The sequence below is a fragment of the Drepanopeziza brunnea genome (assembly GCF_022702325.1).
Source record: "Drepanopeziza brunnea f. sp. 'multigermtubi' strain 214-2 chromosome Unknown ctg10, whole genome shotgun sequence".
Taxonomy (NCBI): domain Eukaryota; kingdom Fungi; phylum Ascomycota; class Leotiomycetes; order Helotiales; family Drepanopezizaceae; genus Drepanopeziza; species Drepanopeziza brunnea.
In genome coordinates, this window is record NW_027094073.1 from 1,055,539 (window position 1) to 1,082,594 (window position 27,056).

The 27,056-nt window shown below is 49.9% G+C and overlaps 12 protein-coding genes across 13 annotated transcripts; 7 read left to right on the forward strand and 5 right to left on the reverse strand.

The window, feature by feature from the left end:
• Positions 1 to 664: 664 nt before the first annotated feature.
• L3040_005969 (uncharacterized protein) lies at positions 665 to 1,232 on the reverse strand (the record flags this gene model as incomplete). Its single annotated transcript, XM_007294139.2, has 2 exons — positions 665 to 1,134; positions 1,184 to 1,232. The coding sequence occupies 2 exons, from the start codon at positions 1,230 to 1,232 to the stop codon at positions 665 to 667; spliced, it is 519 nt and encodes a 172-aa protein (XP_007294201.2).
• A 309-nt stretch (positions 1,233 to 1,541) lies between these two features.
• On the forward strand, positions 1,542 to 4,003 carry L3040_005970 (uncharacterized protein; the record flags this gene model as incomplete). The annotated part of the gene is made up of 6 exons (XM_007294138.2): positions 1,542 to 1,620; positions 1,679 to 1,956; positions 2,087 to 2,377; positions 2,424 to 2,484; positions 2,530 to 2,882; positions 2,948 to 4,003. 6 exons carry the CDS (start codon positions 1,542 to 1,544, stop codon positions 4,001 to 4,003), a joined length of 2,118 nt encoding a protein of 705 aa, XP_007294200.2.
• A 589-nt stretch (positions 4,004 to 4,592) lies between these two features.
• Positions 4,593 to 8,405, forward strand: L3040_005971 (uncharacterized protein; the record flags this gene model as incomplete). Its single annotated transcript, XM_066155969.1, has 5 exons — positions 4,593 to 4,900; positions 4,958 to 5,105; positions 5,156 to 5,368; positions 5,415 to 6,008; positions 6,060 to 8,405. 5 exons carry the CDS (start codon positions 4,593 to 4,595, stop codon positions 8,403 to 8,405), a joined length of 3,609 nt encoding a protein of 1,202 aa, XP_066011248.1.
• Positions 8,406 to 9,121: 716 nt separating this feature from the next.
• On the forward strand, positions 9,122 to 11,297 carry L3040_005972 (uncharacterized protein; the record flags this gene model as incomplete). Its single annotated transcript, XM_066155971.1, has 5 exons — positions 9,122 to 9,330; positions 9,382 to 9,547; positions 9,596 to 9,955; positions 10,004 to 10,204; positions 10,257 to 11,297. The coding sequence occupies 5 exons, from the start codon at positions 9,122 to 9,124 to the stop codon at positions 11,295 to 11,297; spliced, it is 1,977 nt and encodes a 658-aa protein (XP_066011249.1).
• Positions 11,298 to 12,560: 1,263 nt separating this feature from the next.
• On the forward strand, positions 12,561 to 13,240 carry L3040_005973 (uncharacterized protein; the record flags this gene model as incomplete). Its single annotated transcript, XM_007294135.2, has 3 exons — positions 12,561 to 12,577; positions 12,648 to 12,852; positions 12,959 to 13,240. The coding sequence occupies 3 exons, from the start codon at positions 12,561 to 12,563 to the stop codon at positions 13,238 to 13,240; spliced, it is 504 nt and encodes a 167-aa protein (XP_007294197.2).
• Positions 13,241 to 14,169: 929 nt separating this feature from the next.
• L3040_005974 (uncharacterized protein) lies at positions 14,170 to 14,957 on the reverse strand (the record flags this gene model as incomplete). Its single annotated transcript, XM_066155980.1, has 3 exons — positions 14,170 to 14,673; positions 14,742 to 14,833; positions 14,882 to 14,957. 3 exons carry the CDS (start codon positions 14,955 to 14,957, stop codon positions 14,170 to 14,172), a joined length of 672 nt encoding a protein of 223 aa, XP_066011250.1.
• A 989-nt stretch (positions 14,958 to 15,946) lies between these two features.
• Positions 15,947 to 16,912, reverse strand: L3040_005975 (uncharacterized protein; the record flags this gene model as incomplete). Its single annotated transcript, XM_007294133.1, has 4 exons — positions 15,947 to 16,122; positions 16,173 to 16,324; positions 16,372 to 16,549; positions 16,600 to 16,912. 4 exons carry the CDS (start codon positions 16,910 to 16,912, stop codon positions 15,947 to 15,949), a joined length of 819 nt encoding a protein of 272 aa, XP_007294195.1.
• Positions 16,913 to 17,208: 296 nt separating this feature from the next.
• Positions 17,209 to 18,834, forward strand: L3040_005976 (uncharacterized protein; the record flags this gene model as incomplete). Its single annotated transcript, XM_007294132.1, has 2 exons — positions 17,209 to 18,635; positions 18,690 to 18,834. The coding sequence occupies 2 exons, from the start codon at positions 17,209 to 17,211 to the stop codon at positions 18,832 to 18,834; spliced, it is 1,572 nt and encodes a 523-aa protein (XP_007294194.1).
• A 29-nt stretch (positions 18,835 to 18,863) lies between these two features.
• On the reverse strand, positions 18,864 to 20,101 carry L3040_005977 (uncharacterized protein; the record flags this gene model as incomplete). The annotated part of the gene is made up of 4 exons (XM_007294131.2): positions 18,864 to 18,966; positions 19,021 to 19,126; positions 19,254 to 19,766; positions 19,861 to 20,101. The coding sequence occupies 4 exons, from the start codon at positions 20,099 to 20,101 to the stop codon at positions 18,864 to 18,866; spliced, it is 963 nt and encodes a 320-aa protein (XP_007294193.2).
• A 277-nt stretch (positions 20,102 to 20,378) lies between these two features.
• On the forward strand, positions 20,379 to 22,115 carry L3040_005978 (uncharacterized protein; the record flags this gene model as incomplete). The annotated part of the gene is made up of 5 exons (XM_007294130.1): positions 20,379 to 20,457; positions 20,531 to 20,583; positions 20,639 to 20,757; positions 20,935 to 22,009; positions 22,068 to 22,115. The coding sequence occupies 5 exons, from the start codon at positions 20,379 to 20,381 to the stop codon at positions 22,113 to 22,115; spliced, it is 1,374 nt and encodes a 457-aa protein (XP_007294192.1).
• A 785-nt stretch (positions 22,116 to 22,900) lies between these two features.
• On the reverse strand, positions 22,901 to 24,730 carry L3040_005979 (uncharacterized protein; the record flags this gene model as incomplete). 2 transcript variants are annotated; one of them, XM_066156001.1, is made up of 2 exons in its annotated part: positions 23,256 to 23,284; positions 23,347 to 24,730. In XM_066156001.1, 2 exons carry the CDS (start codon positions 24,728 to 24,730, stop codon positions 23,256 to 23,258), a joined length of 1,413 nt encoding a protein of 470 aa, XP_066011251.1. The 2 variants fall into 2 exon arrangements, with proteins under 2 accessions (XP_007294191.1, XP_066011251.1); XM_007294129.1 differs by having other exon boundaries at positions 22,901 to 24,730.
• Positions 24,731 to 25,145: 415 nt separating this feature from the next.
• Positions 25,146 to 26,121, forward strand: L3040_005980 (uncharacterized protein; the record flags this gene model as incomplete). Its single annotated transcript, XM_066156005.1, has 6 exons — positions 25,146 to 25,207; positions 25,268 to 25,378; positions 25,469 to 25,676; positions 25,726 to 25,762; positions 25,813 to 25,844; positions 26,086 to 26,121. 6 exons carry the CDS (start codon positions 25,146 to 25,148, stop codon positions 26,119 to 26,121), a joined length of 486 nt encoding a protein of 161 aa, XP_066011252.1.
• Positions 26,122 to 27,056: the final 935 nt, after the last annotated feature.

Sequence of the window (27,056 nt, forward strand, 5' to 3'; positions counted from 1 at the left end):
CTGCATAGGCTCAAATTAGCTGGCTTGGATACTGGTTAAGAGGCGGCATAGAGACTTTGTGTTACGTCGCGACAAGGCACAATCGGCTGAATGAACGACTTGCAGATGGTAGATTATTTGTGGAATCGGAATGATGCTGAATGGAGTGAGTCTGGGGCGAGATGTTGATATGTATGGATGAAATGCCCTAGGCCGTGACAAAAAGCACAGCAGGTAAGTAAGATAATCATTTTCTCACGGTGCAAGTGAAAATAAAGAAGGGAACTAGTGTGCAGAGTTTGAGTCGAGATATCAGCTCCGGTATCCCAATGTCTGATTTTCGACGACCGCCTTAAGGTCAATGTGACAGCGTTTCATCCATCCGACTCCATATCAAAATTTGCCTAAAACCGACACTCCCAGCAACCCTGCATCACATTGATGAGCCTCCTCTCCTCACTCCTCGGGCACGATTGAGTGGTGAGGTATTGCCCAGAGATGCTTGAGTATTTACCCAAAGGTCTGAAGGTCCTGGATACCCAGGCCCAGGTTGTGATAATAAAGAATCACTCTAAGACTACTCCCTATAATCGTGCATAGTAGTAGCATTAAAGAGGCCGTCGTTCGTAAATTCTTTCAGTCATCAAAGGAGGGTGTAGTTTTTTCATTGCCTGGAATGGCATTATTAGTCGTTCAGCGTGTTCGTGTTTACCACAGGCCCATGACCTCGTTCACCAGGACGTCCAGGTCTTAGAATCGGTCCTTGAGGTCCAGCCGGTGGTTCATTTTCATCTTCTTCTTGGTCTCCGTCAATCCTTACTCCGACCGCTCCGTCCCGGTTTGCCCTCCAGATCCCACCTTCCTCGCCACCAAACTCTTCCCTTTTCCAGACTTCAACTTTCTCTTTGCATTCTTCCAATGCTTCTTCCCCAGCTCTCCAAGCAGCCTGCCGATGAGGAGACGAGACTGCAATCAATATGCTCTCTTCAGCAATAGGCACGACACCCAATCGGTGTATCATAGCGATTGAGGTCAGAGAATGCTTCTCCTTGACGTCCTTGCAGATCTTGAGCATGCTTTGAAGAGCACGGGGCTCGTACGAAGTATACTGAAGCTCTTTGACAGGTTTTCCATCAAAGTTGTCACGAGTAGTCCCTTGGAACCAGTAAGTACATGATATGATAATGATGACAGAGGCACATACCAGCGAAGAGCACAATAGCCCCGGCTTTCGGGCTTCGGACACGGTCCATCGTGGACTTGACGTCGAGATAGTCGTGCGTTAATGCAACATAGCACTCATCTTCTTGTAAATCCCTAGCCATGAGATATATCGGTAGCACCAAAGGGTAGCTACGTTGTTGGATTATGAGATGATGAACCCGAGTCGGAGAAGAAGCTCTAACATTTGAATCATGTGACCTAGACACAACGCTACTCAAAATCCATGGAGCTTCGTTCGGCCTCCCTTTCCACAGCCCTTTTGCAACGCCACTCGGTTGCCAGCAAGCAATATGAATCCCACACGCCCAATACGACTCTCTTCTATACAAGAGTCCGCCATGTACGATGACCAGCCATACGTAGAAGACTACCGAGACTCGTCTACCCAAGGCTACGAATATCAGAATGCGCGGAAGGGTAATCGAGTTGGATATAGAGCCTGATCCGGAACTATGCTGACATCCGATGTCTCAAGATAACTCAAGAACGCCTCCGCGAGGGTCGGCATTCGAACAACCATACGACCCCGCGAATGCTGTGCGCCAGTTCAAGGAGGACAGGCCAGATAGCTACGACCGCGCCCGGTCGAGGTCTCCACGACGGGAGGGCAGGCCGCGCTATACAGACAGAGATAGGGAGGGCTATGAATCGCCACGGAGAGACAGAAGCCGTAGCCACTCACCATATTTTGGCGGCCCGCCGAATCGGAACGTGATACTAGAAGGACTTCCCTTCGAATGGACTCAGGAAGACGTTGGCCGCCCCATTCCTACCCTCACACGGACTCTCAATTTCAACCCACTTTCACCCTAAGTAAACAAGCAAAACTTGGAACTCTGGCTAAGCATCAGAATTGGCCGCATGGCCTTTTTCGTGACTACAGATCTTCAACGAATTACAACATAATCTACGGCTTGAGGGTTTGGAGGAAGTCAGATTGATTAAGGACAAACGAACCGGCTCTTCAAAAGGATTTGCCTTCGCGCAATTCGCCAGGATATCAGACGCAAGAAGGTTCCTCGAACAATATTATCCCGCTTGTCCTCTCTATGGCGCCTACAGTCCAGGCCAATCCGCGAACGCAGAACCCACCAATGTGCGGATAGCCTATGGCAGAGAGCGAGACGATCGAGAGAGAGCTGGAAAGGGTGAAGATGATTGGAGATGCGACGTTGTGCGTATTCGACCTGCCGTCCAAGACCCGTACTGATACTTGCTAGTGTTTTCTCCCCAACTTTTCCCATCGCACACTTTGTTTTCGGTGTAATGCTCCACGAACTCGTTAGTCACACCCGATGATAGTAAGAACATCGCTAATCCATCCAGGGGCGAATGCAAATGGCCTTGTGGTGCCCCAGGCCAACATGTCGGCATTCTCCGGATTTGCGACTACTGGTGACAGTGATGTCTCTCCCGATGGAGCCGCTTCTCAATTTATCCTCCTCCGCGGGTTATCCGAGGGAGTGAACGAGGAGCTGCTTGCAACTGGTGTCAAGAAGCTATACAGAACAACGGCTAGCACTCCTCCGACTGATGGATCTGGAAAGAAGAGACAAATTGCATCAACCACCAATGATTCTAGTCTTGGCGCCAAAGATGGATCTCTACAGCGAGTTTTGCTGGTTCGTGATAGGAAGACCGATGATTCCTGGAGGTACGGATTTGCTGAATTCAGTACCGTAAGTCGAACCCCAATCAATATAGATTGCAGATGCGATATACTAAAATTACATCTTCTCAACAGGTCGAGGATGCAAATGCAGCAATGCTCAAATACAACGCGTCAGAGAAATTCACCATTTCCTCGAAGCCCGTTATGATATCATATATCCACGCCGGAGTATTCGTGCCTATCCTCCATTCAGTCAGTGAAGAGTGTGAGAAGTTTACCTTCAGCCCATTGGGAAATTCGGCCACCAAGCTTATGTACTGGGACGAGGCGGCTTATGCAAAGGAGCTTGTGACTGCCACCGCGCCTTCGAAATTAACGACCAAAGCCAAGAAGTCTGAACATACAAAACTGGCTTTAGCGGCGGCTAAAGAGGGTTTGGTAAATCCAGGAACTGACAGGGAGCCGAAAGTCAAGAGGAGGAAGACGGAAAAGGAACCAGTTGTTGCTACTCATCTTCAATTCTGGAAAAACCGCCATGCAGAGCTGCACGGACTTCCTCAGAAAGAGGCAGGGAACCAAGCATCGGAATTGAAGAAACCCGAAACCGAAGAAGCACCCCCAAGTCACACATTTGCTGATTTGGAACGCAAATGCTGCCTGTTGTGTTCTCGTCAGTTCAAGACAGAGGCCGAGGTGAACAAACATGAGCGTATGAGCCAGCTTCATCGGGACAACCTGAAAAAGGAAGACATGGTTGCGAAGGCAATGGCAAAGCTCAAGAAGTCTGGGGATCATGCAGCTGACAGCGCATACCGAGACCGGGCGAAGGAGCGGCGCCATGCTTTCAACCAGCCGAAACAGCCAGCTGCACAGCATAGTCGAGGCAAAGATTCAACGGCAAAATCACCCCCGGAGAATAAAACTGAAGAGCCCCCGATCCAGTCAAAAGGTGCTGCGTTATTGGGGAAGATGGGCTGGACCGCTGGGCAGGGATTGGGAGCCCAAGGAACGGGAAGGACTGATGCAATCATGACTGAGATGTATTCTCAGGGCGTTGGTCTGGGCGCGCAAGGGGGAAAGATTGGTGACGCTGTGGAAGAGGCACAGCGACAAACGAAGGGATCGTATGCTGAATTCCTGAGCAAGACAAAGGACAAGGCGAAGGAGAGGTTCGAGAGTCTCGGCTAGTCAGCCATGTTGGTAGCATCATCGTTCTTACTGGCTTATACCAAGCCCACCTACTGTTCTGGCGATCTTTGCTCGATACAATACCTACTTAACAAATAAAACGCAGGGTTCCAACGGTCTATCATCTCTCTTCGCGGCTTTTATGGGACATTACGGCTTCTCGCATCTTACCCCGGTCATTGTGCCCACTAACAGTACAGACACAAACATGCACCCGCCCTTGTAAAGTGGCTCAAGAATTGGCACACCTTATCGAAAAGTCAGTAGAGATGGGTGGACCGGTATCCTCCTCGCCTGGGCCAAACTCCTCCCTTTGCTTTTACGATCTCGAAAGACTCTTCTTCAACTCCATCCAATTATCAAGTTTTCGAGCAGGCTCCGGTCGGCTCCCATGGGCCGGAACGGATTTCATCCACTCTCTATTTCACCGTTTCAAGTCACGTACCGGGCTCCGCTGCCATTTGTTTGCTTTTTATAATTCGCAGACTACCCCATTTTTTGGTGTATGGTTGACTTGCCCTTCCCCTAGCGCCATCACCTCTTCCGTTGCTCCAACATATTCTTGTTGTACCAACGCCCAGTTTCAATCATGATAACAGGTTCAGTCATCAATTCGAGAAACATGATGCAGATGGAAAAGCACACCATTGGAGATCTCTGTTTAGTGCTTGGATATGTGAAGCACCATCCAACACGAGATTACAAACATCTCATGGTCGATATCGATGCGTATTTCAGGTCATACGAAACGCCTGGACGTTATTTGGGGAGTAGACGAATGCTTACAAAAGATGCATTGATATGTGCTACAAGTTATCTGCAAGAGGAGTCCCGAGCCGAACGCTTCTGGCCTAAAAATGATGCTGGGCACTTGACCTGGCCTTTGGATGAGCATATGCAAGTCCCGGCGCCTCTATCATTTGCAGACAATTGAGCTGATGCAGTGAGTCGCAGAATCACAGAAGCAGTAGGCCATATCATGCGGCGGAAAGGGATATCAGCCAGTATTTCTAGGGGCATGTCGATAAGGAACAAAAATGAGCGCGAAGAACAAACCAAAGCTGGGAATCCGAGTGGAAATTCGGCGAAGAAGAGGTTGAGAGTAAGCGTAGAACAAACGATCCTCAAGACGTTACGGACTGACTATTGCAGTACGAGAGGGACGACGTTGAGGAAAAGATTTTCGTGGAACACACCTTCGAGCAGCTAGCTCGTACAACTTCGGAGCCGATGAACGAGCCCAGGCCTTGGAGGGAGCCCCTGCAGAGTCCCAACCCGAAAGTCTGCAGTGACTACATACGGAGCCTCAATCCGCGTGATGATATCAGACATTTGGCCGACTTCACAAAAGTATGGCTCGAATGTGTAAGGAACCTTCTGCGTAACATGCACGGGACGTTAACTTTCCTAGGTCGATTACAAATGGCCTATCGCTGCAGACAAGCGGCTGCAGACATTCATGCATAATCGGGAGTTATATATCAGTTCCAACTACGGCGATGACCCTCCAGCTGAAGTTACCCGACTTCTGACCAAAGGAACGGAGATTGAAGATCTCGAGGATGGTCTGGGGTACGACAGGTTCCAGGAACGGGTTCGAGATCGGGTAGAATATCTCACCCTTGAGTTGGCAAAATCGCCCTTGTTCATAGTGGAGATTCGTCGCCATGGTCCTCCTCAAATTACGAAACAATTTAAGACCATGTGGCAGAATAAGAAAGTACACTGGCATACCGATTTCGGGGACACACCGGTCATATCGGAGGCAGAGCCGAAGCTGAAGATGCGCAAGCGTCAGAAGACGAGAGCTAAAAAGCCTGCGAAGAGTCCTACTAGGTTTCCAAATCTAGATAAACAGATGGAGGAACAATTCGGGAGCTCGGAGAAGGTTCAAATGGCCCTCATGGCTGAGAGCGCTCTGAGGATTTCCACTCGACAACCCAGGGACAGAACCTGTGCTCAGGAAACTTCGATGATGCCTGGTGTTGTTTTACAAGACTTACAGGTGAAGTGCCTGTCCTCATTTGCCTGTCTTTCTTTGCTAAAATATATGCAGTTGCATGAACCTGATACTCTCGCTCTAACTCATTCTCTAGACTTCGAGCTGGCAAGCAAAACGAGGGGCAAGAGTGTTACGCCCGAGCAGAGCATTGTTGTCGATTGTGTGGGAAGAGCTCAGGAGGAAAGCTCCAATAAATCTCTAGTCCGATCCAAGGACGTTGCCGCTTCTTCGCCGATGGCCGAATCTCAGCGGCGTCATGGTAGCATTTCACAAACGTCTTCTGCCGCTGTGATGTCTCTTCCAGTCACTACTCCTCGCACTTCAACAGATGACGAAGTCAAGCCAGGGTCAAGGACAGAGTCTGTTACGGAGATGCTGGATGAAGAGGAAGACGATTACACTTATTCGCATACTGGCACGACGATCGAAGTTTGCTTTCACAAGACCGAGACACAGCCTATGATGCTCTACAATGTGCCCACAGCTGAACAGGCTCCCGAACCCGTCGTCGCGACTGATCTATATCACAAAGTAGCAGACCCGCAAGGACTTTCCCCCAATATATCAGTCTCGCCTTCCGTAGCACTTGGTCACGATCCACTTTTGCAACCGTACAATTCGTCGCCGAGCGTGCAGCGAAAACTTCAGCTCACTTGTGATACCACCCCACCGGTGTCTCTAAATAAAGGCTTTTCTACCGCCGATTCATCAAAGTTGCCCACAGAGACGACACGGCCCAAATCACTGCTGAGGAATCTCCTTCGACGGCCGTCGATTCTCAATTCCTCCAGCTCATCGAAAGCTCACGGCGAGTTTCTTTCCCACTTTGGCAATCCGATTTCGAATACCAAGACCACCACCCCTTCCAAGCTGGAAGCAGATCCATCACAAGGCTCTGCTTCGAGAAAAGTGACTACTGAGGAGAGAGCCGATGTACAGGAGAATATGGCAAAATATGTGCCGGCAACTCCACGATCAGTTCCTCTGCCTCTTTCAGATGAGCCTATACTCCCGGCACCAAATCGATCGAGCACTGTAGAGATTCCCGAAAGAACTGGATCAACGTCGCCGACTGCACGATCTTCGCTGCCAGGACTACTATTGGCGAGTCCAAATTGCCCAATTAAGTCGACGCAGCGATCAAAGCCCACTCCGAGCGCTGTTCTAATATCTCGACAGCAGTCTGAATCAGCGCTGCTGGGTGTTGCTCAAAACGAAAGAAGCACAACAGATTCGAATGCCGTGTCCATGGACCCATTGAAGACTTCTGCCCTGATCGACGACACAACGATAGCCCTTGAAGCAGACGCTTCTCAGAATATCACGCCCCCTCCAATTACATCCGTGACTCGACCTAAGGATGCTATTTTGCCTTTGCATGCCAGAGAACCGTGCCTCACAAATTCAGTACTGGCTCCATCCTTCTTACTGGGGCTAGCTGCCGGATCCGCAGGCTCATATACTCCTGCTGCGGCCAAAATGCTAGAGCGTCGATCTGATTCGGAGAATCCCGTAGTCCAGCCGTTCTTCAAAAGTATTGATGTACAAGCTGCGATTAGTGCTTCGAAGCTTTCTCCCCCTGTCTCGGGACCGAACACTAACAGACTCTGTATATCAAAATTGAAGTCAAGGAATCCGTCATGTGAACATGAATCGACCCAGCAACGCTCTGACGATGCTCTTTCTGACGAAATCTCTCCTCAAAATGCTCCGCGCTCAGGACTTCTATTCTCCAATCTTCAGGTAAATTCAAATTCAATACTCGGCCAAGAACGAGCACAGCAATGTCAGCCCAACAATCAAGATTTAGGGGAGATAATTCCAGGTCTCGCTTTTCATCGGATTCAGACACTCGTACCTCCTACTATCGCAGTCGATTCGCCCAGACCAGCTTCTCCCAAGCGTCCAAAAGCTCGCCTCGGATCGTATGCGCATATTCCTTTACCTAATCCTTTCTGTACCGCCCCCTCAAAAGATGAATTCGCCGGCATTCAAACCCTCCAGTGGTTCCAGACTAAAAGACCAGCGTTTCTCAGCAACGAAAGGTCTATTGTTAAGTCCAACACGGGCACTTCTCAAACAAAGACTCTTGAGCTTCTCATCGAGTCAGCAGACGGCGAATTGGACCTTGAGAATAGCTACTCCTTCAACGTGGTCAAGAACAACACTCTCGAGGGCTTCTTTTCCTTCTACGCTTCCGTATCCAAGGCGCCGGCGGAAAATCTGCATGAGCTGGTATTTACACCCACTTGGGGGAACAACCAGCGTTTAAAGGTCACGAGGTCGAAAGGCGACGTTGCGTGGAAACGCTTAAAGTCGGTCGTTTCTGCGCTTTATAGACGGGCTCAGATCGATGATCCTCACGAGATGGAATTTCAGATCATGGTACAGAGGGAATAAACTGTTCATGTAGTGTATGTATCATGGCTGTTCGGAACACGACCTTGAGGCTATATGGTATGAGCTCTAACCAATCGATACTCTACTATTTCAAAAAATACCACTCTTGCAGTGCGCAGTTGCGGGCTAGAGACGAAGTGACTGGGTTGAAATATCATGAGATGGATCAAGATCAGTAGAATCTTGCGAAATCTTGGAAGTTATCTAAATGGGGAACAGCATTTCCTGTGGCTTTGCAGCAGCGAAAAGTATGGCAAAATAATACATGCCCAATGCTTTATTGTTTTTATTTACAAACATTAAATTAGCGAGCGTCGTGACACATCCAGGGGGTCCCTTACGTAATACCTCAGGGGAATAGTGACCTCTGGAAGATAATACAGCTCTCGCGGAGCTGACCAGCTCCTATTTCAGAAGTCACGTGCGTACTGATGTGCCGCATTTCAACCGCCAACATCCCCAACCTGTGATGTCTGCTCCGTAATTAGATAACTACACTTTCGCGACCACCATTCAACGGGCTTTTTTATTTCCACGTGTGCGTCCTTCCACAGCTGACTTCAGTCCCCCCGTGGCTCAAGAGCATTGCCGGAAGAAAGCGATACGCTTGATTTAAATTCTGTAAGTCCTCTCTGAATCATGCGACGAGCTTGTAGAGAGCTTATACGTCGTGAACAGAATTGAAGAATCGGCCAGTCGGAGGCTCATCGCGACTCATGTCAGACCGGTCCGAAGTGGAGTCTGCGCAACGCAAGCCTCCGGAACAAAAGCGCTCAAGTAGGACGAGAGATTCAGACATGTCTCCAGAAGTCAAATTCGAAACTGCTTCGGGTGGAAAGTCTGATGTTTCCGGTCCTTCTGAGCCGATGGGAAAGATTGGTAGAGGAGAGATCAGGTATCTACACGATCAGATTCGGCGTCAAAGGTTGGAAGAGAATTATCGGAGGATTGGATCCAGTATCTAATTGTGGCTTAGTATCCGGAAGGCAGAGATGGAGAACGACATCCAATTCAATATCGACGAGGAACTAGATTGGGTTTATCCTTCTGAAGGTGAGGAGGAGCTTGATGATATCAACCCGTATGATTACAAAAAAGACACTGCGATTAGCAGACATCCACTTATCGGCTTCATGTTCATGGTAAGCCTACGTACCAGACTGGTGGGCGTAACTAACAAAACGCTCCAGGGCCTACCTCCATGGACCGAGTGGCCCGCATCTCTTCAAGCTTTACTCTGGAGGCATATGCACGATTATGACATATACACTCTCAGACCATCCGAAGAACAGGTCAACGGTGTCGTCGAAATGTTTTATTCTCGTCTCAGAATGAAATGTTCATATGAACAGAACTCAATTGTTGTTAAATGGACGAAAAAGAAAATGGCAGCGTCATTTAGGAGTCTGCAAAAGACAGGTTTGCTTGATCGAGTTAGCACACGTGGATACAAACGAGCTCCAAAGTTTGATGTCGAGTTGAAAGAACGACGCAAACAATGGTTGGCCTCTCGCTCTCGAGAGGAGAGGAAAGCTAAACCATCGATCAAGGTTAGTTCAGTCTACCATATTCGATCTCCTGCTTACACTTAGCCATAGACCGACCGGGACACTGCGAACTTTCTGGAAAGCCAGGATGCTCCTGCTAGCAAACGCCAAAAGATTTCCCACGCCCCAGATATACCTCACGGTGAATCACCGACCTCTCCGGCATCTGCTTCTCAGCCCCCACCTCCGAAGATCAAAATTGAAGACATTGACGATACGCCACTCAGTAGCCTACCGGTCCAGAAGTACAAGGTAAGTAAGTCGTTGCGAATCCGAAGTAATCAAGATTAACGCGAGAATCCAGCTCCGTGAGCGATTTCAACCACTGATACCTTCTAAATTGTCATCCCCTAGAAACTCAGTGGCTGGTTCAAGGACGGTTGGAGCACCACCGACAATGGGGCCAATGGGGCCAAGACCCTGGGCCGGAATAACTTTCTTATCGAATGGAATTTCACCTGCTTCTAATGCTTCAGTAGCTCCACAGGAGGCGGAGCATCGAGGAAACAGTGTTGCCTCAACATCAAATGCGGCCCAAGTCTCTTCTTCACAACTCGAAGCAGACAACCCGGCTCAGGAGCAACATGCCCTTCTAATAGAGAACACGGGGTTATCATCGAGCACCACCGAGTTCGAAGGTCCTCATTCGCAATATAAGCCACTTACCCAGCAACACAGCATTGCTGCGGCTCAATTGCCGGACAATTCTGTGGTCGCCACTTCGAAGCAACATGATGGCCAAACTATTCAGAACAAGAATGCTATTCCGGGACAGAGTATCGATGATTCCTCGCCAAATCTTTCGCTCGCTCCCGGATCCGTGGATCGTGGCCGTCCGCGGTTGTACCCTGATGCAGAAGCACGACCACAGGCACTCCCGGAGGGAACGGGAATGAAATCAGGGGAAATTATTAATTCGGTCCCAGTCAATAATGATCCCGTCCTCTGCGAGTTTGTCCCGCCTGGCCCCGTAGATGCGCCATTGCCGAAAGTTCGTTTCATTGTCCAGAAGGTCAGCGGAGCACTCGACTATTCCAACCCACTCCCCTCAATTAGGGACACCATGGTCAGCGGGCTCTTCGAAATGTACTCTCGGCGCTCTGGGTATACGCCACAAAGTCTTCCCAGCGTCACGTTCGATGTATTGTTTGCCGGTCGCTCCAAGCTTGTTCTTCATAGGTCGGACACTGAAGCCGGCTGGCAAAGTGTAAAGAGATCGATCAGTTGCATGTTTGCAGATGCCAGGGTAGACAAGCCCGTTGGATACATTTTTGATGTCTGGGTCAAGGCGGGGGACCATTCTAATGCTCGGCTTGTGGACAATGATGAATTTGCGGGCCTGTGAGAGAGTGCTCTGGGGTCTTTGCAGTTGTTTCTGTCAAGTAATAGACGTTAGTTGTGTCTCTGAAATACAAGACACCTTCTAAAGTATTACAAGCTGGTGGCAGCTTAATGATTCTGCTTCGTGCTTACTTGGCCCGGGTAGCGACATATTCCTCGTTCAGCCAACTCTTGAAGAAATTCCCTCCCTATCATCCGGAAAGCTGGGAAGTTTACACTGTAACAGGATTTCATGGCAGTAGGTACTGGTCTAGCCAAGCTCGCTTAGCCATTCCACGTTAAAAAGTAAACAAATGACATTCGGCGTCTCGATCACTCAGTCAGCACCGCCATGAATTTTTTGCACTATTCGCTCGAATCGCTCTGTTATATCGTAAAGATAATCTTCCGCTCCTTCTAGGCCATCACTAGGCCATCTCCATCGTCGCTGCCTCGTTGGCGCGTCCGCCTAGCTTATCTTCCGGCCTACCTCGACACACCCAGCTAATCACTTTTCTATCATCTCTCCATCTCTATACTCATTAATTCATAGCATCAATCTTGCTCTCCATTCGTTCCTTGCTACAGCTTTTACAACAGCAATAATCACCATCGCTTTTAGCGTTCGATCGTTTCCATCTCACATCAATCAATACTGTCGTTTTCTACCTCTTCACCACCAGCCATGTACCTGGTCGAATGGATCCATCCCGATGGCGCGATATGCAGGACTCCCTACGGGCAAGATGCGGACTTGGATCACTTGCGGACGGTCCATCCGACCGCTTGCATCTACGAGATGGAGCGTGCCGACGTGGAGCTCTTCTTTGGTCCACTCCCTTCTTATCTCGATGATCCTAGGCCTAGGCCTAGGCCTGGGCGTGAGTCGCAGCCGGAGCCGAAGCCTAAGCTTCGGCTTGTCCCTGAGCGTGGGCTGAGGATTGAGCTTGAGCCTAAGCCTAAGCCTAAGCCTGCGCCTAAGCCTGAGCCTAAACCTGGACCTGAGCCGAAGTCTGAGCCTGGGCGTGAGGGTAAGCGTGAGAGTGAGCTTGAGCCTGGAACTAAGCCAAAGCCAGGGCCAGAGCCAAAGCGGGTCATCAAAAAGTTCATCCCTCACAGGCCAGCATTCGTGGAGAAAAGCCCCTACGGATACCACATCGTCGAGCCAGAGCCAAAGCCAAAGCGGAAAATCAAAGAGTTCATCCTTCACAGGCCAGCATTCGTGGAAAAGAGCCCCCTCGGATACCACATCGTCGACATTCGCTCTTTCCGATGCTCAGAATATAGCATGGAGATACCCATGCCGTGAGTAGCAGCCCCCCCCCCCCCCCGGGTTCCTCGATGAGATCCATCTGATGCCATAGCTGCATAACAGAACCAAGTACGCTACGTCAAATGATATGGTGAGAACTTTCAACTCGGAGCATCCGAAGAAGCGAATCTGTGAGGTCTGCCGACTTTTGTATACAGATGGCGAGGATCTTCGCCTCCGAGAAGCGGGCGACAACTTTGGAGAATTCTACGAGCGAACGGTGAAAGTCTCCCGTCGCTGGCTGTCCATGCAGAATTCCATCTTGAAGGTATGGATGGCGCCCCTACTAGCTTTTTTCTTCCTTTTTTTCCCCCTCTTTTTTTCCTTTTTTTTCTCGAGTCGGGTCGGGTCCCTGGCTAACCTGACCACCTCAGGAATACGATGTCAGCGTTTGCGGGCCTGTCTGTGCCAGAGTGACGAGGAAGCTATTCGCCTGGCCAGGCGAAGACGAGGACGTTGACGCCCTGCAAGCCGTGTTGGAAGAGATGATGAGACCGAGCATTCCTCGGCGGCTGAAGCAGCGCCTCTCCCACCCCACCGAGCCCGCCGTGTTCCTTCCCAAGGGCTGGAGTGTCTTCGCCAGCTCTCGCGAGCGGAGCATGTCAGGGATTAGAATCGGTTTCAAGTATACCGCGGAGCAGCCTACGGGCCCATGACGGAGCGGCACGAATTTTGTCTTCTTGGTGCATCTGATCTCGTTCAGTAGTAGGATTCATAGCAGCTGTCTTCTTGGTGCATCTCATCTGGAGCTCAGTACTGTAGTAGAGTAGGATTCATAGCGTTGCGTAGCGTATATATTGGAAGCACTTACCGGCATCGAGACTCCCTGGTGAACATGACAACGACACAGAACCTACCTACTACTACTACTACTACTACTACTACTACTACTATGTTTCTCAATCCATGACCCACTCACCCAGCAAATCGCCACCTTAGAAGAGCTTTTCAATCTCTCTTCAGGGGGCCAAGTTATCCATCTGTCTGTCCCTTCAAACCAAATCAACCCCGAAACCCTTGCGATATCCTCGGGAAGAAGAAGCGGCGATCCCTCCAAGTAGCTGCAGGTATGACCGGAGACAGATGAGAATTTCTAGGAAACAGGAAGAGCGACTCCATACAAAGACTCCGAACACAGCGCATCCCTAAAGTAATGCCACAGAGTCTCTTGTCACAGTCACAACGAAAAAGCAAAACAAGTCTTTCAATCATGACTCCAATTGCTATAGTTGAAGCGAGACGAGGTGAAAGTAAAACTGCCAAGTTCCAAAAACATCTCTCGCAGACATACCACATGCAGCTATGGTCCGCTCTCCAACAGTGTCGCGGCAGAGACAACTACTACAAGACGACTATTACAAAAATGAAAATGCAAAAAGAGTACCAATGTTCACCAGGCTTCCAATCCTAGCCAACATGCCCAAGAAGGGGACGGTCTAATCCAGCGTAGTCCCTGAATCCATAATTGTTCAAAAGGCTTAATCGAACTCCAAAATTGCTCTCCGATGAGCCAGTACATTGTTCCGCGGGTTGGGAACGTCCAAAAGAGGGATGGGTGAACGTGACAGTGTGTGCCAGTGTGGGGTTAGAGAACGAGGTAGACCGCTGCCACCGTGAGCACAACAGTGAGAGAGACGGTGGCTCTTGACGTGGATGCGTTGCCCGTGTAGAGCTGTGGTGAGGGCGAAGGAGCCGTGGTCGAGGCAGGAACAGTGTTGCGGGTCGCCTCAGTAGTTGTAGCAGATTTGGCTGCGGGAGAGGTGACTGAGGTGAGTGAGAAGTATGGGAAAGGCACTGAGGCAGTCGGGCTCGGGGAGTATGGACCACCAACACTGTCGGTGGGATAGTTGGCGCTTTGTACCGGGAAGGCTGCACTTTCTGTGGGATATCCTGCGGCAGACCCGGACCCGAACAGCTTCGCACCCGCGGCGTATTCGTCTTCGCGACGGCGTAGAGCATCTCGATCGGGGATGGGTGGGATGGCGAAGAAGACCTCATTGTCTGTTCCAAGGCACTGGGCGATAGCATGGTGGAGAGCAGATCCGAAGTGAACAGTGTCGCACTGCGAGTATATGCATTGGAAAACCGACTGTCTATGGAGTCAGCAAATGCAACGACGGTAGTCTTGACCCAGCGAATCCGAACGAGACCACTTACGTTTTGGTAGTTTACATCACTGCAAAGACATTGCTGATCTTCCGAGCATTTGGTGACGTATTTCGTATTCTCCCAGCAGCGAAGAGCGCACTCTGGATACCAGTCAGTCGTGGTCGGTCCACCGAGAAGGTGTAACGAACCTGGTGTAGCAGAGCCACTTTGGCCTATCGTGCACCCCAACATAGCCATCAAAGACAAGAACTTGAGAACTCGCATTTTGAGCCTCGGCGAAATTGATTCGAAACTCGTGATAGACGACTACTAGTGGCTGAGGAGGTTGTTTGGTTGAAAGAAAGGCGTGCGGCGACCCCAAGCCGTAGGAACCTGCAGCAAAAGTAGAGACGAGCAACTGGATTGCTAGGAGGATGACTGTGCGAGAACGAGTGACGAGAAGTGTAGTGACAGGAATTTCCAATTGAGATTGTGTTCTCGAGACAGGAGGTTGTGGTGAGTGAGCTTGTCGATGAGAGAGAAGTTTGGATGAGAACAAGATAAGGGAAAAGGCGCCACCGGCATTGAGAGGCTTTGCATTTATGCTTCTTCGGCATGATAGGGGAGTTGCGACCCGAGGGTCGCTATTGCAGAAAGACAAGCAAGTACTAGGAGTAAATAGTCTAATAGACCACGAGAGCACCTCGCAACTGCTGCAGAGTGGAAGACACCGAAGAATATCGCTAACGGTCAGACTGCTTACTCACCGTTTCCAGATTTCCTGTGGTACGAAAGTTTTGGACCTATCTTGATCTGGGCTATCAATTGATTAGACAAGAACACTAGGGTCATCAGATGTAAGCAATCTGTAAGGGCAATTATGCGACTTCCGTTTTTCCGTTGCAACAAGTTGTAGGAACAAATTGATTACCGGTATCGATAGCATCGGATGCTGGATATCGAAAGCATTCAGGATGGTGAGATGCGATTCTTTCGAAGGGGTTGCTGTGCAGGTTGTATGGTAATGATGGCCGCCAGACCTCCAGCGAGTACATGATCGTTTTGTTGCTGGCCTTGCAGCAAATCCTCCAAACGCTGCCTAGTAGGCGCGAAAGTTGTTAAGACTGTGACATCTTTCATCTCAAAACCCGAATCATCTGGCGTAGCCAAGCTTGTCGCACCGACCGCCGCCATATAAAAGAGCACACCTGGGTCCAAATCGAAGTTCAAAGCAGGACGGAGGAAGAAATTAGCGGCCATATTTGAAATTAAATTTAGTAGAAAAGTAATTGAATGCCTCCACTGGCATACTTCTCCATGAATTCTTTCTGGCCCAACCAAACAGTCAGAGGCACTTGGGTTTCTCTCATCTCCAAGATGCCCCTTTTCTTCATATCGATGTGTGATGCATCGATCACTATTCTCTCCAAGCGATCGACTTGCAGTGCGCCTAAAAAACATCATCAGTACAGTATCAGCATTGGGTCAAGGTCTAAGTACCATCATCCATCAGATCCTTCAGCCGAGTCGGCGTGCCCACTGCAATACCCGTTCTTTTCGATTTAAGAAAGGTTATAGAGTCCTTGATCTTGATGTGTTTCGCAAACAACTTGGCAACCGAGGAATCTTTTGTCACTAACGACCGCATCGCCCTGACGCATGTTAGAGAATAGTCCGAACAGGCACAGAAATTTACTACCTTGCAACCTCCGACGCCCTCAACCCCGACGCGCAGACAATAATTGTATGAGGCGCTCCATTCTTCTTTGAGGAACCCCAAAGCTTCGTCGAGTTTCCCGCAAATTTCTCCAGAAAGCCCGGCAGATTCCCCAAAGTCCGGGGCTTCTCCCACGAGGTCGTATCTCGGATCGCTGTAGCTGTAACGGACATCAGCTTTAATCCCCCGTACATGAGGAGAAGGTCCTACCAGGCAAGTACTTATCTTCCAGCTCAATGGCCGACAAATCACTCTCGTGCCTCTTCGTCTGCCTCGCAACATAGTCTGCCAACAGCTGATTATCCATATGCGAGAACGCCCTGTTGATACCCGCCTCAAGATCCAGATCCTCGTCCTCATTGTCCTTGGCCTTCTTGCTCTTTGCTTTCTTTGCAGCTTTTTTTGCGCCTTGCTCGACTTCTCCCCGCTTTCGCTTCTTCGAGGGTCTTTCCGAAGGTTCGGGTGCAGGAGAAGCACTCATCTTCTCAAACAGAGGCTCTTGCAAGTCATCTTCGTTGGACATTTTGTCTGTTGAGTTGAATGTCCAGGTAGTCCGTAATGATCATCGTCAGATTTGGGTCAAGCATCAAAACCCCAAATAAATAAAGTGGGCCTTTGAAAGTCTTGACCCGGGGTGCTGCGGGCGGTGAAGCTAGCGTAGCCAAAGAATCCGGGGTACGCGACCACGCGTCTTGAGTCTTGAAGCGAATGGAAGCAGGTCACCATCGCTGGCTCAATCGACATTCAACTTCCAGGAAGCGATTTCATTGCCCAACAGATGATACCGAAGAATCGTCAACCAGAAACCCAGATCTAGCCATGTCACCCATGAAGGAAAGCAACGAGAAACAGGCCCAGAAACCTGCCGTGAACCAGATCATCGAAGGCAGCACCTCGGGACAACCACGCGCTCTCAACCATCTATCCACTATTCCCATACCAACAACGCCTTTGCGCCGCGCATCCAGTGCCGGACCTCCCTCCACACACAGTTATGTACGCCGAGCATCGGGTGCCCGACTTGGATCCGCGAAGAGACCTGTTGCTGTAACGCCGCATGGGAGGGCTGCGCGACGAGAATTGGAGCTACGCAGAGGGCTGACGCCAGGAAAAGACAGGAGGAGAAGCGGCTTACAGCAGAGAGAGACCCCGAGGGACGTACTGAGGCAATTGAGTAGGATTCTGGCGCCGAAGACTTTGCCAACTGTACCGACGCCGCAGGCTCGAAATAATGCTGGATCCAGGCGACTTGCCGAGGAGGAGGATCCTGATGATGAGAACGCATTACCGAGGCCAAGGTTCTCGCTACCCGGATTCGAGGAGGATGAGGACGAAGATGATAGTCTGTTGCTGCCACCTCACTCTGCTGGATTGGAGGACGAAAACCTTACTATACAGTCGGTGGAGAGGGCTCGGAGGGCGATCAGTGAACAACCACCACGACTATCCAGAGGCAGCTTTGGAAGTGTTCGGCTGAGTGATGTGTTTGCAGATCTGAACGAATCAGGGCTTGGACGAGATGATTACGATTCCAGCTATTTGGCCGAGCGTACCTTTGGAGATCTGGATTTTCCAGTAGGCGAAGATGGGGTACTGGATGGTGAGAATACTGATACCATACGAGGTCTGGACAGAGCACGATTCTCCTTGGCAGGAGGTAGAGAAAGTGACATACGACCCGATATACTACCTGGAGACGACACAGAGACGACGTTTGCGTTTAATGTACCACCAAAAGGTGCTTCTGAGGAACCAATGGGGAAACGACTTGTCGAGGATGTTGTAGAACATTTGTTGAAGGACCCGGAAGTGTCAGGAGACGAGGAGCCTGTAGAAGAACTCGAGGATGAGCTTGAAGTAGAAGGGCTGGATGGTGTCGAAGCCGGACACGGAGACGAAAGCAGACTTGATGTTACAGGGACTGATCTCAGCATGGCAGACACAACGATGCAAGAAGCCGAATCTGCTGCGTTAGTCCCCAAGGCCGGAAAGAAAAAAAAAGTTAAGCTGTCTAAACATGGCCTTGAATATCCATCTCTGCCCGCAGGCGTTGTCAAGAAGCTAGCAACAAAATTTGCACGAACCTCTGGCAATAGCAAGGCCAAAATTAACAAGGAGACTCTGGAAGCTATCATGCAAGCATCGGACTGGTTCTTCGAGCAGGTTAGCGATGACTTGGGGGCTTACGCAACACATGCTGGCAGGAAGACTATCGATGAGAGTGATATGGTCACACTCATGGCTCGGTAAGCCCCCGGGACACCTACATGACAACCATTATCTAATATACATATCTACAGCCAACGCCAGACCAATTCAACCACAACGCCGTTCTCTCTAGCCCAGAGATACCTGCCCCGAGAACTCCTCCAAGAATTGCGTATGGTGCCACCTCCGAAACTGAAGAAAGGGCGGCAGTTGAATAGAATCGAGGAAGAAGAATGAGTGGTTACTTTACCGCATGACCTGATGACTCATGACCATTCCTTATTTTGGCGCACACGGCGGGCTAAAATCTGTGAAGGCTTTTTCACTACCATCCACAACATAACGGATGTTGCGGCAGCAAGCGCGTACCTGAGGTATGTGAGATACAGGGAAATAGGACTTGGGAGCTGGATGTTCACTTACCATGTAAAAATATACTGCACATGATTATTCCGCAGGTTGACCTCAGCTGCTCTTCCAATCGGAACACCTCTGGCTTCTCTGTCCCAAGCTTTCAACAAATCCGGTTCTGTTACTTAGTCAGCACAACTCTCGAAATTCTCATGACTATGCCCATCTCCCCCCCCCATCTCCCCCCCCCCCCCCCCCCCCCGGCTCTGTCTGGCGTTGGACCGATGATGATGGTGTGAACATACCCATGGTCTCTTCAATCCACACCGCCTGACTCCCCGTCAAATTCGCCATCTGCTCAACATCTGGAAAATAAAACTCCCCCTTCTCGACATTATTATTCGGCGTAAACAGGTTCTTCTTCCACGGCAGCCTGAGAAGTCCCTCTACAGTCACAACGCCCTTCTTCAACCCGTCCGGCCTCTTCTCCTGCTGCTTCATCTTCTTGCTTATCCAGCCCCGATTGACCAGCACCGTAGTGCCCTCCCCGTCCCTCTCTAAGGGCGTAATCACCAGGTACCCCTCTGTGCCGTCATGCATGCGCGGTCCGATGAGCATTTCCTGGTCGTGGCGGAAGATGCCCGTGGCGTAGATGCGGCGGTAGTCGAACTCGTGGATGGCGGAGGGGTCGACGTGTGGCGGGAGGGGGAGCGGGGGGCGCACGAGGCGGTCTTCGAACTTGGCGATGAGTTTTGACTTCCAGTCCAGGCGCTGGACTTGCCATGTTCCGAGGGCGAAAGCTGTGATGGGGATGAATGCTACGCAGGAGTATATTCATTAGCGAGCTGTTCCTGGGGTGAAGGGTAGAGTAGAGGTGAGAGCTTAGGGAGGGGGGGGGGGAAGGAAACGTACCGAGGATAATCAGGCCGGGTCCATGTCTCTTCCCAGTACGCACCAGAGTCGGCGGGTTGTCGACTATAGACATGAAGTTCGGGTCATCCGCCGGCTGGGCTTTCGCCCTCGGAGTGCTCGTAGAAATGTATCTGCATTGCGGACATGTCCTCCCCCTTTCCCTTATCCCCTTTGAAACCCTAGATACCGAAGCTGGCTTGAAGCTTCTAGCTAGCCGCAGAAAAGTAGCTGAAGCGTTCATTGCGAAGAGTGTGCTGTGTTGTGTGTGGTGTTGATATTGACATTGACATTGACATTGAAAGTTCACTGAATATGCGAATCACGCCCAGTCGTCAATTGCCAGGACTAGCGCACGCTAGCTAGCGTAAACGGCTGTCTTGGCTTCCCGCCCATAAAGCTACCGCTACCCTTGTCCTCCTTCTCCGCCTACGGACAACATCAACATCAACATCAACATCTTGACATCTCCACCACACATACAAGAAAACTTCACATCAACCTTTCTCAACTTCAACAAGATGTTCTACCAAGGGGATTTGAAGAGTGGTATTGAGAAGGCTCTCGCAGAGTCCAAGCTTGTGGCTTGTTTTGTCACTGGTATGCCTCCAATATACATCGATCTGGCTCACGCCTTGAACAGAGTCTTGGTCTTGGTCTAACATCTGTCTAGATAGCGGCGAAGAGAGTCAACTTTGGGAAAATGAATTTTTGCAAGAGGACTCAGTAAGTCATCTGAGGAATGGAATTCTGATGGTCACCTGCTGATAATTTGGAATAGTTGAAGTCAGCTTTAGCAGATAAAACTATCCTGCTCCGTTTGGTAGCTGGGTCTGAAGAAGCTGGTTACCTTGCTGCTATATTTCCTTTGCCCCAAACTCCTACCTTTGTTCTTATTCAGTGGGTTTGCTTTTCTTTCCGTTTTCTTTCTGTTTGCTGCACATGCGTTATATATTCGCTGGGCATTCCTCACTCTCATCCTCTCCTCCCTAGCTAAACCTAGGAACTGCTGTATATCTGGACTCAATTGCACTTAAGATTTCTCCAGCAACGTCCAACCGCTAAATATCTATTCAGCAATGGCAACCTTAAGGAATACATCGCATCCGGCGTTCAGAAAGATGAGTTTTTGAAGCGTCTGGAAGTAGTCATGGCTTCTCGTGGTGCTGCCGAAACATCCCCAGCTACTTCTACAAGCCAAGATGCCGCCTCATCTTCAACTGCAGGCCCCTCTTCCTCGACCCAGCAAGCAACTACGTCCACCAACGCCAGAGTTGAGCAGCAGACGGCTCATCTCCAAGAGGTCCTCGCTGAGCGCTCTGCACGCCTTGAGAAGCAGAAAGCTGAGCAAGATGCAAAGGAAAAGAAGCAGCGTGCAGCAGACGCCAAGGCTCGCCGCGAGGCTGCAGAATCCGCAAATCCTCGGTCGGCTGCCGACCATAAGTATGCACAACAACAGCGCCAGCGTCAGCAAGAGGCGCGAGAGGAGAAAGCTCGTATCTTGAAGCGAGTTGAGGACGACAAAGCTGCGCGTCGTGAGGCCGCTGCTGCCCGAAAGGCACAACGTGAGGGTAAGGGAAAGGAGGTCGAGATCTCCGGCGACAGCAGTTCTGCATCTGTTAGAGGTGCAAATGCCAAGGAGTGTGCCGTGCAAGTACGCCTCTTTGATGGCTCGACGATCCGCTCCCGCTTCCCATCATCCGGTACACTCGCAAAGGACGTCCGCTCTTGGGTAGACGAGAAGCAGGAGGGAGATGTCCCCTACACGTTTAAGCAAGTCCTCAGCCCCTTGCCCAATAAGAACATCGAGGCGAGCGAGGAGGAGAAGAGTCTCGCGGATATCGGATTGACCCCCAGTGCGACGTTGATTCTCCTTCCAGTCGCGGGTTACATCTCGGCTTACGAGGGCAATTCCAACTTGGTATCGAAGGCTGTCTCGGGCGGATACGGGATCGTCTCATCCGGTGTGGGAATGGTCACTGGCGTCTTGGGCAGTTTCCTGGGCGGTTCTCCCTCTTCGGGTCCTGCGCAAACAGCACCACCACCACGCCAACCTGGGGCCCCATCCTCTCCGTCCGTTGCCATCAATGTCCGTAGTCTTCGTGACCGCGAGCCGAAGAAGGACAAGCAGCAGTTCTACAATGGGAACGCAGTAAGTTTTCAACCTTCCTCTTCTTCTCACCTCAAACTGAACTAATTGCTTTTTCAAGACGAACTTCGAGCCTCGCAAAGACGACGAGGACGGAAAGGACGATTAGCTCGAACAAATTTGGCAAACACGAGGGACAGCGGCATCAAAATTTGGAGTCTGGATTGGCATAGGCGTCAGGAAACAGGAAACATTGCAAGGCGTCCGGGCTGGCACGAAACACCCATGGAATTTCTTTTTGACTATTCATTTTGCGTAGATTGTACTTTTAGGAACCAAAAATGGGCCCCCAGCCAGCTTTTCTCTTTTTGACGGGGTTCCACAGAAGCAATGAAACATTTTGCCATCTCCCATTTTGTGCAGAATTCTCTCTGGTTCGAATATCCTCGTGATGGAGGATCACCTACCTACCTACCTACCTGAGCCTGTCTGGAGTTCCAGAATCGGGTCTTGACGTCTGTATGGGACGAGCCAAGTAGCTAATTACTGAATGAAGTAAATCCGAGTTCGATAATACCAATTAATATCACCACTTTCTCGGCAGGAAAACCCGCGAACTGGGTGGGCGTTCCGTACAGGAGGCGAAGCGATTTATTCATGAAAATGCCCGAGTTCCATTAATGCCGATTCCATTAGACTACCTCTCACACGCTGGAGTAGAACGGGATTGCTTCCTAGGCACAGTTACACAACACGACTTTCTATTTCGCTCTCAAGGGGTATCATCTATCTTCGACGCCAACTCTGAACGCCAGGTCTTCCGTGACCAGTCCAGTCTACTACTACAAACGCAGACCACAAACATCTAACCAAACCGAACATCAAAAGTAGTTGCGAAACGCAAACCACAAAAAATATGGAGAAATCATGGTGGCACCTCCGCACCCGGTACAATTACTGTATCTCTCGCAATGAGAGTTGTCCGGAGAAGGCTGGCATGTTCTCATTTATGGGAGCGGCGTTGTTGTTGAAATCCTGTAGACACTGGACCTGCTCCGGGTGCAGAGGAGGAACCTGCTCGGGGGAGATGATGCTGTTGATGTCCATACTCGTGTATGGCCCAGACATGACATTCTCGCCCATCTGCCCCGGATTTCCATTCATGAGCCAGAAAGAGCTGTCTTCCCATTCGCCCGCCTGCGAGAAAGCCGGAGCTTCCACGCTGGGTAGCTGGTAGAAGCTGGAGCCTGTCTGAGAGAATGAAGAGGCGTCCATGCTGGGTAGATGGTTGGGGATGGCATCCTGACGTTCAGGTCGTGTACTCTTTTCGTCGGTCGGCTGCACTTTCGATGGGTTATCGGTTATCCCTGCCTTCTCTTTCGAGAGATCAGCATTTTTACATTCTTTGTGACGTTTCCAATGGTCTTTGAATCGGTTTCGGAACCGGTCCCGAAGGTCTGTCGGCGTTCTGTGCCCGAAATTGGAGAATCTAGGGTCATTCATGGCTTTAGACCAGTCTGAGCCGTATATTTTCCAGGCTGCGAAAATTTTAGTGTCCTCTTCGGCTGTGAAGTGAACATTTGGTCTACGAAATGAACCCTTAACATTGGTGACCTCAATCCCCGAAATCTCAGCGAACCTTTCATTAGTGATCCGCTCAGACTTGCGCTTGGTTTTGTTGGTCCTTTTTCGCCTTCCCGTGGGCGTGAGAGAGTTTGAACAGTCATCACCAGAGATACTAGATGGCCGCTGCTGTGGCTCTGTCTGTAGGCCGGGTGGGCAAATAGTTCGCCAGCGGTCCTTCAAGTCGGAAGTATTTCTACATTTGAGAGCGAAGATGGGCTTGTATTCGGGAAGCTCGAGAATATTTTTCCAGTCACCGAGCCCCTTCTTACCAACACCACGTATCAAAGCGAACGTCTCATCTTCGTCCCAAGGCTTTCTTGGTCCCGACTTTTTCTTTGGTTTCGGGGCTGACTTTGGTGGGAGTGATGGTTCTTCCAGATCATTCTCCTGGGCGTTCAAGGAGCTATGAACATCGTTGCTCACGACAGGAACTGTCACAGGAGCCTGCGATGAGACCGTAGTGTACGTGTTAATTCCTGTTAGTTCCTGAGTGGATTCTTCAGAGTAATTGTGTTCGGTGTTGAAGGACAGGTCGCTCCTAACCTTGAGCTCGGGTTGTTGTGGTTGGAAGTGAATGTTGAGAATATTCCACCCGTGGTTGTCATGGATTGAGCTTGCCACTGGTTCATACTTCCCGCTTTGATGCTCGTCGGGGAGTTCGAGGGCAGGCAGCATAGGTGGCAGAGTGGGTTTTGGCTGTTTCTTGGTCGCCGGTGGCTGTGGAAGCTGACGATCTTTTTTACTGGGCTCCATTGTTAGACTCCAGTTAACAGATCCTGCGGTCATCGTATCCATGCTGGGGTCCATAATGGTATTCAGATCCTGTCTTGACGAGCCGCCCATGGACCTATCAAAACTGCTATCCCCGATATTATGCGATGCATCGGCCCTGTATGCCGTCGGCATGCCAAAGTCGAAATTACCAGCATCATCATTTGAAATCGTCCCTGGGTTGGGCCGCGAGTCTCTATGGAGTTGTAGAGAAGGCTCATCATTTAGCAAGCTCACATTCGGTTCGATAGGTGCTGGACCACCTGTATGCTTCGCGACGTTGGGAGTGTGGAGCGGAGGAGCGGCCGGATTATAGAGTTCTGGACCGTCAATCGGCGGATTGAGGACATCCAACAAGAACGGGTCGATGGTATTGCCACAGTCCATCCCAGGCAGTAAGGTATCGATCGAGGGAAGAAGAGGAGAGGAGAGACGAGACGGATGCAGGCAGACGCGATGAAGAGATCAGGTCCCACGGGGAGATTGCTGCAAAGGAAGAGGAGGACATTGATATAGTGGGTGAGTGGTCGAAGACCCGGAGATGGGTAGACAATCAGTATACTACTATTGTGTAAGTAAGCGTGTGTGTATGTGAGTGAAGTGAAGTGAAGTGGAGGAAATATCTACGGAATCTCAGCCTTGTCTCTTGGCGCCGGTCGAGAAATGCCAGCAAACTAGCCGGCCTGACAGCCTCGCCTTAGTTCGCGTCCTCACACCTACCCCTTACCCTAGCCGGAAAGTAAACAAAACAATACTCTCCAGTTCCAAGTGAAATACAAATATTTCCAAAAAGGAGGCAATCATGACTTCTATCCTCCCTCCCATCCCCCGCTTTATGTTCACTGTTTTCGAGCCCATCTCCCTGTAAGCTGCAAGCCTATCGCCCCCTCAATCTTTCCCACCAATCCTAACATATCACTGCAGAATAGCTGGATGCCTCGGAGCCTGGATATCAGCAGAATGGTTCGTAGCTGAACAGATCCCCAATTCTGTTCAAACAGCTCTATCAAACAATGCAACCACTGTGACCTACCAGTACGTCGAACCATTACTCCTCCCAGCCCGGCCACGAATGGGCATGGCAATCTACATCCTAAATATGTAGATCTAACATTTCATACATAGACTCGGCAATTGTTATTTTCTTCTATGCTTGATTGGCCTTGGCGTCCTGTATACGACAACCGAAGCAAAGGTTGTCCGCAACTATGTGGTAGCTCTCTGGCTAGCGGACATCTCTCACGTGGGTATCACGTACTGGATGATCAATTATGATCAGAAGATCGCTATTACTGATTGGAATGTGACGACTTGGGGAAACATTGGCTTTACGGTAAGGGCCCCCAAGCTTCGTTCCCCGACGGTACCTAACTTGGGATCAGGTGTTTTTATTCCTGATTCGTACCGGCTACCTTCTCGGTCTCTTTGGACCCGATCGCAACCCCGTGGTTCCGAGGAAGAAGGCGCAGTGAGAGGCGTGGAGGTCAATTCGAGTAGAGTTGTACGTATACGATGGCGAATTTCTTTAAGGACAAGATGACGGTGCATTACATTTTATACCCCACGTTGCCTTTAACATCTGCCCTTGTCTTTTTATAGCTTTTGCCAAAATCAATGTGCACTTGTTTCGTCTATTCGCACAATCAGTCTTAAAGGGCTATCACCCTCTAGTTGTTTACAAGCGTCCTTATCAAAGCGTCTCTTCTAGCTCTTGATCGTTGCGTTCTAATTGCCTAATTTAGTCAGGTCTACGTCTCAGACGCGAAGCCCACGTCTGATTACAGAGGCGATTGATAACCGCTATCTGCACCCGGACTTGCGCTTTTCCCGCCTTATTGCTGGCCGACATATATCAGTCTGGAGAGGTGTCATTTAGGATCTTAGTCAAATAGAGCTCAGTCTCTAATTTGATATAGAGAAATAGAGATGTATGCAATGCGTGACGAGAACCGTAAGAGATCTTTTTGGTAATTGCGCATACTCTCCTTATGTTTTCGCTACCCTTACTCCACTGCAAGCCGTGTGCTGTCTCTTTACTTCCCATGCCTGCCTCTCGGCATCCAGAAGAAGAATATTAGGCATCTTAAAAGTTCCGACTGATATTCGCATGTTGTCATTTGTCTTCAGCACCGCTATCTCCGGCACCGCTGTCTTTAGCGCGGCCATTTCCAGCGCCGTCTGATATTAGCTATATTGGTGTGTATATTTTACACACTCTCGTACATAAATTCGATTAAAGCACAATCGATCCCTGCTACAATTATCCGTATAAGTTACATCTATTTTTAGGTTGTCGCGGGCTCATGCATCTGTTCAGACCTTCATCGACATCCTTGTCGGTTTGTCCAGCGCTAGAAAATAGGTCTTTCATATCGTGTATAAAGATTGACATCTTCTAGTAAACATGTGCAAGTGTCTTGCGCATCCAACAAAATATCTTCAGCAATTGAATTCAGAACGAGAGAAGGAAAACTTTTGTTGGCTTACATAATACGAGTCACAGGAGAAAAGAAGGGGGAATAACGTATTCAATTGCATTTGTAACCCAGAACCCAAACTTGGGTTTCTGAATGAATTTTGCCCCGGGTAGGGGGTCTCCGTCTATTAGTTCGAGACCGTCACTTTATCCGCACCATGTATCTAAAAACATGGAAGGCTATTCCCCTACTTCTACTATACTAGCCTTCTCGCCTCATTTACTGCGAGAACAAGT